General features: G+C 50.2%; 1 protein-coding gene across 1 annotated transcript in view; it reads right to left on the bottom strand.

Annotated features, from left to right (window-relative positions):
- Positions 1-11,617, bottom strand: part of SORL1 (sortilin related receptor 1) — a 167,040-nt gene extending 155,423 nt beyond the window's left edge. Inside the window, exon 1 of the mRNA XM_069554212.1 lies at positions 10,893-11,617. Within this exon, the coding sequence (XP_069410313.1) occupies positions 10,893-11,168 (276 nt within the window). The 5' untranslated portion in view covers positions 11,169-11,617. The remainder of the gene's footprint in view (positions 1-10,892) is intronic.
- Between the last annotated feature and the right edge of the window lie 426 nt (positions 11,618-12,043).

Here is a 12,043-nt window from a genome sequence, read left to right as displayed (position 1 = left end):
AATTCACCAGTTGGCAAGTAAGACAAAAAAAAAGAAAATATTCAGGCCAGAAGAAACTTCAGGAACATCTAAACCATCTTCCACACCATGCAGATGGGGTTAAACCCAAAGATTTAGAGCTGGGGTTTCCATCCATCTGCCTTAAAACTCGGGGGCGCAGAGCACAGCAAGTCAGTCGTGTCTGACTCTTTTCGACCCCCTGTAGCCTGCCAGGCTCCTCTGACCATGGAATTCTCCAGGCAAGAACACTGGAGTGGGTTGCCATTCCCTTCTCCAGAGGATCTCCCAGACCCAGGAATCGAACTTGCATCTCCTGCACTGCACGTGGATTCCTCACCATCTGAGCCACCAGGGAAGCCCAGAACTAGAACCAGCCTTAAATTAGGATTCACCTCCGTAGGATGGTTCCAGAGTATCCCCTCTCCTTGACTCTCCTCTTCAGCTCTACGGCTTCACAATAAATAGCCCCCCACCTCATTCATTCAGTAAATAGTTATTGAGCACTTGCTCCATATCAGGTGCCACAAGAGGTGTTAAGAAAACATCAGACTTCTAGGTCTTGCCTTGCGGCTCTCAAATCATTAGGGGAAACAAACAGTAAAGAGTTAATTTCATGAATAATGCTTACAGTTGTTATTTGGGGGGGAGGGCATAACCAAGTGCAGGGCTGCACTGAAGACAGGACCCCCAGTGGGCACCAAAAGGATGAAGAGGAAGAAGTCCTGGCAAAGAGGGTGGAGAACAGAGCAGAGAGACTGAGGAGCTAAGAGGATGATCAGGGCGAAAGCCAAGGACTCGGGGGGACCCGCAACTTGACAAGTTCAAAGAAAATTTATGGAGCCAGAAGAGCCAAGGAGAGGGTGGAATTATATGAGACCTCTTGGCTTTTAAAGGGGAACAAAAGAGATCGAAGCCACCGGACCCCTGGCTGAAAGCAAGGCCTTCACTGGATTATTTACAAAAGGCAAACACCATAAAGTTGAGACAAATCAGAGACTCGGGTTTGAATCTTGGTCTCTACAGTTGACCAGCTGTACAGCTCTTGGGATGTCCCTTTGCTTTTTGGAGCCTCAAGATACTCATCTGTGAAATGAGCAGAATAATAAGGCTGTAAGATGAGCGACACCAGAGAGCCAGTGAAAAGTTGTACTTTAACCACCACCTCCACAACAGCAACAACCACACAATTCAGGGTCTCTACGACCACCAGAAAGGCAGGGACATCCATCTGCCCACCAGCCCATCCACAGCAGGTGCCTGGGGATACTTTTGCTTTCTTACCAAAGGAGGGAAAACTCACTGTGTAGACATGAATTGGAGAAGCTCTGCAGGGCAAAAGGTATTCTTTGGCAAACTGCATTTCTTAGGGATGTCAAAAAGTGGAAAGACAAACTTATGACAAAATTAAAATATGTGCTTTTTTTTTTTTAATGTATGGATGCCTTTCATTAAGATTTAGTCTTTAACAATGACCCTGCTACCAGTCCTCCCTAGGAAAGAAAGGCTTCTTTTCATATTGCTAAAATAATAATAAGGCTTGCCTTACTAATTTTACAGGACGGCTGTTAAGATTCAAATGAGATGATATCCATGAATATATTTCATAAACTGCAAAATGCTGAAATATGTTCTCTTGTTACTGGTATGGTCTTTATACCAAAATAAACCATTCTTCACAAAATGGCAACACACAGGAAACTAATGTGACATTGCAGGGGACGTGGATTTGATTCCTGATCTGGGAAGATCGCACAATGCCACAAGCAGCTAAGCCCGTGGGCCACAGTTTTGAGCCTGAGCACCCTAGAGTCTGTGCTCTGCAACGAGAAGCCCGCGCACCACAGCTAGAGAGTAGCCCCGCTCGCCACAACTAGTGAAAGCCCTCTCACAGCAGCAAAGACCCAGCACAGCCAAAAATAAAAATAAACAAATAACATTTTTAAAAAACTACTGTGCGCATGGCCAGGTCTAGAACACCGAGGCCTAAGAGCGGGAAGCAAAGACATACCTACCCTGATGAGACACTGCATGTCTGTGTCAAGCTCAGAAGCCAGTCATGGCCAAGCCCTGCATTCAAGCAGCCTTCCCCTCACTCCACACCTGAGATTCGCAACCCAGGGAAACCCAAGCTCCAGTTCCCAAAGCTCCAAGGAACCAACGCAGACATGACACTGATTTCTAGCACTTTCCTCGCCCCAAGAGTAAAGCATTTACATTACATGCCAGAACCAAATGCCTCAAGACCTCACCTTGTGTGAGTGCTAAGTCACTTCAGTTCTGACCAACTCTTTGCGTTCCCATTGACTGCAGCCCGCCAGGCTCCTCTGTCCATGGGATTCTCCAGGCAAGGATACTAGAGTGGGTTGCCGTGCCCTCCTCCAGGGGGTCTTCCCGACCCAGGGATTGAACTCATGTCTCTTGCGGCTCCTGCATTGCAGGTGGATTCTTTACCACTGAACCACCAGGAAAGCCCGACCTCACCTGCTGCTGCTGCTGCTAAGTCGCTTCAGTCGTGTCCGACTCTGTGCAACCCCATAGATGGTAGCCCACCAGGCTCCCCCGTCCCTGGGATTCTCCAGGCAAGGACACTGGAGTGGGTTGCCATTTCCTTCCCCATGCATGAAAGTGAAAAGTGAAAGTGAAGTCGCTCAGTTGTGTCCTATTCTTCACGACCCCATGGACTGCGGCCTACCAGGCTCCTCCACCCATGGGATTTTCCAGGCAAGAGTACTGGAGTGGGTTGCCATTGCCTTCTCCGTGACCTCACCTTACCTGTGGCTTAAACCCCACAGCAAGGCTGACCTCTCATTCACATGAGATGCCTCTGGTACCAGGAGGGCAAGCAGAAGCCCCCGGGGCAACTCCCCAGCCCCAGCTTAAATCCCCAGCCCTGTGATGACAGCCCTTTCTCCTCCACCCAGCTCTCCACATCCACTGCTGAATTCTTCCCTCTCAAGGACAGAGGAGGCCTCGTCTCTGCAGGAACCCCGGCATCACCTCCAGCAACAGCTCGCCTTGCCAAATCCAGCAAACCATGAGCATGGTTAACTACAGGATTTTTTTTTAAAAGAACTCCTCAGTTGAGAGAACTTCAGGGAACTAAATATATACAGATGAGGTAAGTCATAGGTACACAGTCTCATGTTACTCGATTAATCGAGCACAGGTTTAAAACATTTCAAGTCTCTTCCACCCTCCCCCAGCCTCACATCCCCTCACCCGTCTCTGTCTGCTGCTCTCCCCACCCTCTGCCATCAGCAGGGTCCTCTGGGGGGACCCTGGGGCAGGTCTTGTTCCCAGGCCTCTGGGGTAGACCCACATGGAAGTGTCTTGCCCGTGTTCCCTGGGCTAACAGAGAAACAGGGTCCTTTACTATCTGGGCCCTTCCCCCATGTGCGGCTCCTCTCGGAGGCACCCACATGAGGTTCTCCGGAGAGGGTCCCTAAACTGGCCTTACTCCCAGCATTGTTTTTAACCCCCACCCCTCCAAACTCCAACACATCATTCCAGCTTCTCCCCATTTCTTCTGGGCACAGAGGTTTCCTGCGAGTGAGAAATTTCACCCTGACACTATTTGGCTCCCCAGCCCATCAAAGTAGGCTGGCTCTCACCTCAGTCCCAACTGACACATTACAATCTCCATTCACCTCACAGGCTCAAACCCTCACTTATTTTATTTCAGAAGCACCCCATCCGCCTTCCCTGCTTTGATCCAGTGCTTTGGGGGCAGAGGGTTTCTGCTCGACAGACTAGTCTCTTTTCTAAATAAGAGAAGCAATGTTGCTTACCTTCCTCACTTAAAAAAAGGAAAGGAACAATAAATCACATGGTGGCCCCTACAAGGCACAAAACACGGATGATATAAGCACATCTTTTTATTGCCCTTGTCTACCGCTCCGATGTGGGATGCAATCACATCAGCCTGCCTTTCTGAGAATTCGTAGCAGTGTTTTTAATCTAATTCAGGGAACTGGAGATAAATCATAGTGAAGGGTCCCGATTTGCTGAGTTGAGTGGAGGCAGCGGCAGCGACAGGCAGGGTTAAAGGGCAGGGACGGGGGTGGGGGAGTTCCCACCCAGGCCGTGATGGAGACAGCACGCCCAATGTTTGTCTTTGTGCTGGCCTGCAGGGCTGCAGGGATGAAGACAGAACCTGACTGCACTGGGGCAAAACAAGGCGAGTCTGGGAAGCAGAGGGCAGAGGTGAGGAGGTGGCCCCCAGTTCAGGCATCATTACTGCTTTCTTGGCTCAACAGATGGGTAGGGTCTGCACACCAGCCGGGGCCACGTGGGCTGCTGTGTGGGCAAAGCCACAGCAAAAGCGAAGACACACAGGTCTGCCTTCAGCGCCCAGGTCCCCAGTGGGAGGAAGCATCTGCGCACAGGCTGCCGCTAAGGTGAACGGGACACCCAGGGTACCCTCCACCACAGCCGGCTGCTGCACCCCTACTGTGGAAAGAAAGGCCAGGGTCTCCTGACACTCTCCCTGGCAGCCAGCAGCCACCAAAACCTCAAGTTCAGACAGCAGCCCTCAACCCTCGCTTTCCTTCCCCTGCTTTCCTTCCCCTGCTTGTGGTGGAAACAAAGACCAGCCTAGCAGTGCCTACAGCTGCTCCCTGGGTGAGGCAGCGACCGCAGTGGGAAAGGGGGCCACACACCACCCAGGGAAAGCTATGCCGTCCACGGGCCACATGCAGCCATTCAAACTTAAATTTAACTTGATTAAAATTCAATGAAAGGAAAATAACTTCAATTCTTCGGTCATCCTAACCACATTTCAAGCGCTCAACCCCCACAGATGGCTCATGGACACCCTGACCAGCTCAGATACAGAATATTTCCATCATGGCAGGAAGATCCATCAAAGAGACCTGACATGAGGCCAAGAAGATAAAGTCTTCCGGCTCCTGGCTGGTAGCAGTGACATGACCTGGATGTTACCATTATGACTGACAGTTACCCAGTAGACAACAGAATTTTGTAATTATTTTTAAATCCCTGTTGGGGTCCTGGCTGCAAGAGTTGTCATTTATGGGGTCCTATTTTTATGGAACCCACCCCAAAATGCTCAATGCATGCCTCATATTACAATAAAAAAACTTAGGGTTTCACAGTAACATGGGATGAAACCCAAATCTTGATCATGATCAGCAGCCCACCTGCCTTCTCTGATTTATAGCACCATCAGCCACTTCAATGCTAGAAGGCTGCCCATGCCACTTCTTCAAAGGCCCAAGGTCCACAGGTCAATAAACCAATAAATTAGGGCGAAATTAACTGCGACTCATTTTAAACTGAGGGAAATTGATTTTTGCATCTACGTGGTTGGACTGAATACGCCATGTGCCGACGGATTCTGGCCTGAAAATGCACAGGAAGGTTCTGTACTCGACAAAGAGGACGGCTCAGCCCTGCAGCCCAGACCATTTCTGCTGAAATACTGATCCCTGAATATTCAAACCAAAATGCAGTGAGTTCTTTCCTTTCCATCATACCCAAACCTAAAAAAAAGATGGAGGAAAGGTTATTATAATACCTCAGCTTTAATATATTTCTCTGCAGTCAACTCTCAAATTATCAGCATCTGAATTATTGTCAAAATTTCTAAACTCCAAACTGGCTTTCCCTAACACATGTATGCCAGCTATTTGCATACCAACTGCTCAAAGAATACAAGCTCATTTTAATATGCACCTAAGCAAACTTTAATTAGGAAGGTAAACTGATGCTTTAAAAGACTAAATAAACAAATAGCAAAAGCAAATAAGCTATTTTGGGGGTTACCCGCTCTTCAGATTATTTGCAAGCTCCTGTGTCTGTCCATTACAGCTGACAGTATGACGCTCGGCTCCATGGATCCCTGGCCCTGGGATTAAACAATGACACTGCAATAGCAGTCATCTCTTAAGGAGGAAAATCCAAAATATGACAAATGAAATGTTCCTACAACATCCATCTTTTGCTTGGGGATGCTCGTTGCTGTTAGAATCTGCCTCCCCGGATCCCAGGTCTGAGAGGAATTTATTAAGCATACTATTTTAACTCCACTTTACAGAATTTAAAGAAAACATTCTCCAAAAGAAAATGAGTTAAAGCCAAGATCCATGATCTCTGTATTCTGATGCTCTCACACACGTGAGCTCTACATCTCCAGAGAACTGCCCTCCAGCACCTTTCCAAATGACAAGGCTACAGAATGCTGCTCTCCTGGCCTCAGCCCACAGGAACCCTCCAAGTGGAATAGTATTTTCTACCCTGGCCTGGAGTAAAAGGACAATCCATTTTATACTAGGACACTTCAGGTAACTCCCCTCCTATTGCCATAAATATACTTTGGAGCTAATGTCATTACTGATGATATTAGGGGCTACGGATGAGAGAAAGCCTTTCAAGTTTCATGTCCATATGTTATATATACATAGAACGTTTTTGGAAGGACACACAAAATACTGATGACCCTGGGTGTCCACTGGGAAGGGACACCAGGTGAATGGGGACACAGAAGGGAAGGAACTGTACTTCTCACTATATACTCTTCTGAACAAATACTGTTTTGCAAACACGTGTTACCTACTGAAGGCTAAATAAACAGACTGGATGGCTTGTCATTTCACCCCCTTCATTCTCCATCTCCTCGCTCCTCTTCCCTGTCCCTTTTCCTCCCATTCATTCCACCTCTCGAAGCCTCCATTGAGGCTTGCCACTAGACAGGCAAGCTGTTAAACAGCGGCCAGAGACGGAACCAAGAACTGTGCCCAAGACGAGATGCCAAGCAAGACTAGGAAGTCTTTCACGGTCACACCCTCTATCAAGCCAACCCAACAGGCTAAGGAACTCCTCAGCTATGTAGAAGCCAACCTGACACCACAGAGGCTTTGCCTTCTCATCTTTTGGAAGCATACAGGTCAAATGTCCTAACTTCAGAATCAACCAGCCAATTCTTCCCCAAGCAAGTGTATCAAACAAGAATCTACCTCAAAGAGATCTAAAGCTACACAGTCTTCCATCCCCCAAAGGAGGCTCTTTGTCTTGGGTCCTTGTACTGTAACAGACACTTTATTTTCAGTCTCAAATCAGGACACTGAATACTCCCTGGCCTCTAAAAAGCAGGAATTATCAAGAGAGAGCTCATTGGGAGGAAAATAAACCTGTAAATCCTGTTAGGCTTTGCGCTTCATTCCAAAGGCTTTTTCCCCAAAACAATACCATTAGCATTAACATGATAGCCCTAAAAGGGAGCATTCTGCACAACAGAATTGCAGCTCTTCATTCAAAATAAACCCCCAGAAAAGCACAGGAAAATCAGGGCTCCCTAACCCACATTCTGAGCTAACTCATTTCCACTCTCCATTTGTGGGCTCACCACAGTCCTCCTTATAAATACCTTTTCTATAACTTGGATGTGCTTCCTACCCTCCAGGCCTTTTTTCACCTTCCAGGTGGGCAGCTGATCCACAAATATTCATTAAGGGCCTCCCAAGTCCCAGGGACACAGAGGAGAGGCTTGATCCATGCCCTCAAGGAGCAAACTGGGAGATGAAACAGTCACATAAGCAATTAGAACACAAGACAGTCGGTGCTGTAACCAAGCTCAAAAGAACTCTTCCCATCAGAGCTTGGGAATACTAAGAGACTTTCCTTGGATGCTGAAAAATGGAATAGAGGTTTTGCAGGCAAACAGATAAACAGGGGAAGAATACTGGAGGCAGAGGAAAAAGCAGGTGGCACAGAGGCATGGAGCTGACATGAAATCAGGAAGGAATCCAGTGCAGCAAGAATGTTGGAATCCCCCTTCTTGGATCTGGACTGTTTCAGAAGAGGCACAACAACTAAACCTAGTTTACTCCAAAGGTTAGCAGCGCCAAAGGAAAAGAATGACACTGATTCCAACACAGGGCTCTTTCTCAGATGCAGAAGCCCTCTGGCTCCCCTCCCTGAAGCTGGCAGCCTGAACATCACCCCGGGGGTCTTTTTCCATCAGGCAGCTTCTGCTTCCAGCCCTGATCTGTGGTGCCTGGCATCCTCTCAAATGCACTCAAAGGTCAGAGGATGAGACGCTGCAGAGTGCCTGAGCCCACTGACCCTTTATCACTTCATCTGCCACACCTTCCATGTCAAACAACCCACTCACACCCCACTGGAGAGTTGTGGCCGGTTTATCACGTCCCTGTTTCCTTGTCCCTGTCTGGTACATTTCCATGCCTGTACATATATTTGCATCTGCTTTATCTGCTCCTTAGATTCTAAATTTTCTGAAAGCAGTGATGAAAACTTCCCCTGCCCCCTCATTTGCACTCCATCCCTACATAGAATAGTACTGAATTCAACTGACACTACAGAAAAACTTAAAGTGTGGGGGTTGGGGGGAGTATTTATACTCTCTCTTTAGTGCGAACTGGCTTAAGGCTAGAAGCAGAATGTGTTAGTTGCTCAGTCGTGTCTGACTCTTTGTGACCCCATGGACTGTAGCTGGCCAGGCTCCTCTGTCCCTGGAATTCGCCAGGCATTGGAGTGGTAGGTAGCCATTTCCCTCTCCAGGGGATCTTCCCAACCCAGGGATCGAACCCCAGTCTCCCGCATTGCAGGCAGATTCTTTACCATCTGAGCCATCAAGGATCTAATTTATAGTCTGCACCCTGATACTTTTGAGAGTGAACACAGCACATTTCATATCCAACAGGGACAACTTCTAAACCAGGTCTGTCCCAGGGGAAAAAAGAGGCAAATGGTCATCTTTACTAGAAAGATCCTTCCAAAGAGTCCTGAGGCCCTTCAGAGCTCCAAGACGGACAGGCCAAACCCCTTCAGCCCGATTCCTGTGCCTGGGGTCTGAAAGGTCTGCACCAGACAGTGCTTGTAGCAGAAAGCCCAGGAAGTCCTTCCTTCAATCTAACTCAGACCCTTACAGATTCAAGTTAATCCCACTTTTATTAACCTCAGGGCAACCGAGAACAAACGCACAGGGAGGCAGCCTCCGAGAAGACGAAACACTGCTCTGGGCCCTTACCCTTGATAGGAATTCCTCATTAAGAGTTTCACAGCTAGTTCTCCATCCTTCCACGGAAACAAATTCAATCTGGCTGACTCAGAAATATGAAAGCCAAAGGTTTTTTAGTCACTCCTAAGGAGAACACAGTTTAACTTGTCCCAAATCCCCAGGAGCTTTTACAAATGGCACCTGCGTGCATATTTTTGCCACCAGGAAGTTCTTCTGGCAGCCCAATCTATATTTGGGGGGGACCTGAGATCCAGAAGGGATCAGCTTCCATTGCTCCCCATACCCAGCCCCCAGAAAGGTGACTCAAGTCCACAAGAGAGCTGAGCTGATGGGAAGACTCAGTGAACCCAGGAGCCTCTCTCTCGCCCTCCCCCATCCTCCATCAGGATGCTGGTGTCCCTGTGGAGAGCAAGGACCCTGTTGACTTCTTTCACTAATACAAAAAAGAAGTTTCAGAAGGGAGTGGAGAGGGCAACAAGGATCTGGACCCTCGGCGGACCCACACAGGCAAGTTCCATCAGCCCATGCCAACCAGCTATTATATGCCCACAGCACCTGCTCTTGCCTTAGGGCTGGTGGTAGATGGAAGTCAAATGCTCCCATCCTCGAACCTCCATCCCAAGCCCCTTTCTTACCAATATATTTTTCTTTAGAAAGAAGTTATTAAGAAGCACTGCATAAAGAGTGGGCGACTATTTGATCTCTCAAAGATCACTGAGACAATGCGGACAAAAACTAAAGAGCCAGCAACCCTGCCCCACGTGACCTTGGGCTAGTCACTTCACCTTTTCCGGCTCTGGTGGCTTCATCATCAAAATGACACAATAGGGAGAGATGGTTTATAATGTTCTTCCGGCTCCAAACGTTGAACATTAAACTCTGTATGTTTCCTGATGAAATGGCTAAAGGATAATCAGCGAAGAGATGCAGAATTCAGACCAATCTTTTAATTTCTACTTTGAAGGGAACATTTTGACTGGAGAAATCACATAATTGACCACCTCCACTGTTTCCACTTATTTTCCCCCACTGACCAGCCAGCTTTGTTAATGTCAATCTCAACCACAGGACTGTGAGTCTCATGAGGCAATAACACGGAGAAATTAATTTTGCCGACACTGATTCTAGCCCACAAACTCGGTTTGCAATTGCCAGCAGTAAGTCTGGCCATAAAAGTGAAATTCATGTTCCTCATGATCTAATAAGCCCATTGCCTGGATAGAAATAAATCATCTACTGAATAATAACACCTACCAAACTCCTGCAGTTTTTCAAATCCCCAAGTGTCATGAGAAATATCCCAACATTAAATCAGTGTTTTGAAAGGGGTAGGATGGATAGAACCTCACACCCCGCCCCCCATCACCACCAAAATAAGAATTCAGCCCTTACACACACACACCTCTTGTGTGACTATATGCCCAGAGTCAAGATATCAGGTTTGCCCACCTTAATTGTGGTTTAAAACGGTAAGTGCGGAAACCCCCTCCTCTGACTGTTCTGGGTAAACGTACAGCAACTGCAGAGTGCTCGCCTCCGCTGCTAACTGATGATACAAGAAAGCAAGCCCGTTTTCCATCTACACGTAAAATGAAGCTGCACCCTTCCGATACCTGCCAGAAACTCCACCGGAGAGCACACAGCCTGGGGGAAACAGTGCACCCCACGAGTGCCCTGGAATCCGTCTGCTAAAACTGGCAGGAAGAAGGAAAGATCAAGGCGATTCAAGTGCTGACGGTTGTACTCCTGTGTGCGGAGGGGAGAAAAACAAACGCCAGCCGGGAAGTCCCCAGCGGTGCCTGCACCTGGGAGGCGACAGCTAAGGATGGATGCGGGGGTGCGGCGGCGCGGGGAGAAGAAAAAGCCAGAGGGAAGGCGGGGGCCGACCGCTCACCTGTCCGTACACCTGGATGGGCTCCTGCTGCAGGGCAGCGCTCCGTCTCCTCCGGAGCGGTTTCTCGTCCGCCCCCCGGGGCGCCCCGCGCGCCCCCAGCCGCAGTTCGAACGGGTCGCCCCGCACCACGAGGAAGCCCCGGTCCTGGGGCCCAGACGCGCGGCCGCCGGGCAGCGTCTGCGGCCAGATCTGGCCGACAGCCCCGGGGGGCAGCAGCGCGATCAGGACGAAGAGGAAGGGGAGTCGCGACTCCCTCCTGCTGCTCCGTGTCGCCATGTTCGGGCGAACGCGACCGCAGGTGGCGCCGCCGCCAGGAGAGAATGTGCAGCGCGAGGCCGGGACGCCGGCCGGGCCGGGGCCGCGCGCGCCGCTCCCGGGGCTCCAGGCCGCCCCGCTGCGCCCGCCGCCGCCGCCGGGTCCCGCTCGGCTCGGCGCGGCGCCGTCACGTGGGACGCTCGCCGCCGCGGCCCCTTCGCGCACTTTCTCCGCCGCGGCCCCTCCCCCGCGCGGCGATGGGGAAGTCAAGGCAGCGGGCACGCGGCCCGGGCCCCGGGCGGGCGCTCCTTGTCGCCCGTGCGCCCTGCGGCAACTGGGAGTCGCGTGGGGCTCGCCGGTCCTCCCTGGAGTTCTCGCCTTCTCTCCCGGGTCGTGTCGAGGTCGCCCTCAACCTCGGCCAGTTTCCTTTCCCGACTGCACAGACCTGGGTCCAGCCACACGACCACCCCGTCCGCCCCCTGTCGCGTCCCCACCTCCGAGGGAGCGTGGGGAGTCCGAGGAAATTAGCGCAGAGAACGCGGCGGGCACGTTCGAGTCCAGATGAGCCCGCCCCCATGGTGCAACTCACAGTTTCAATTACTCTGGGCACCAAACTACCGTTGCTCAAACTAAACTGCCCCTGCCTGGAACATAGTAAATATACTCCTGGCCCAGAGGCCTTAAAAACAAGGATAGTCAGACAAGACTCGCCACACCTGAACAGTCCACCCAGTTAGTTACACAGTGGTTCCTTGCACACAGAAGACCTGCGCGGGACACACGGCCCCAGCACACTGGCTTCCTTGTGACCCCCGCCTGGGTGGCGGAGCACGGAACCATCCTACCTAAACCCTCACACCTGTGCACACACTCCAGACCCTGCAGCCCACAGCCAA

This window comes from Ovis canadensis, chromosome 15 (genome assembly GCF_042477335.2).
Source record: "Ovis canadensis isolate MfBH-ARS-UI-01 breed Bighorn chromosome 15, ARS-UI_OviCan_v2, whole genome shotgun sequence".
Taxonomy (NCBI): Eukaryota; Metazoa; Chordata; class Mammalia; order Artiodactyla; family Bovidae; genus Ovis; species Ovis canadensis.
The sequence above is the reverse complement of the archived record's forward strand: the minus strand, read 5'-3'. Positions and strand labels throughout refer to the sequence as shown.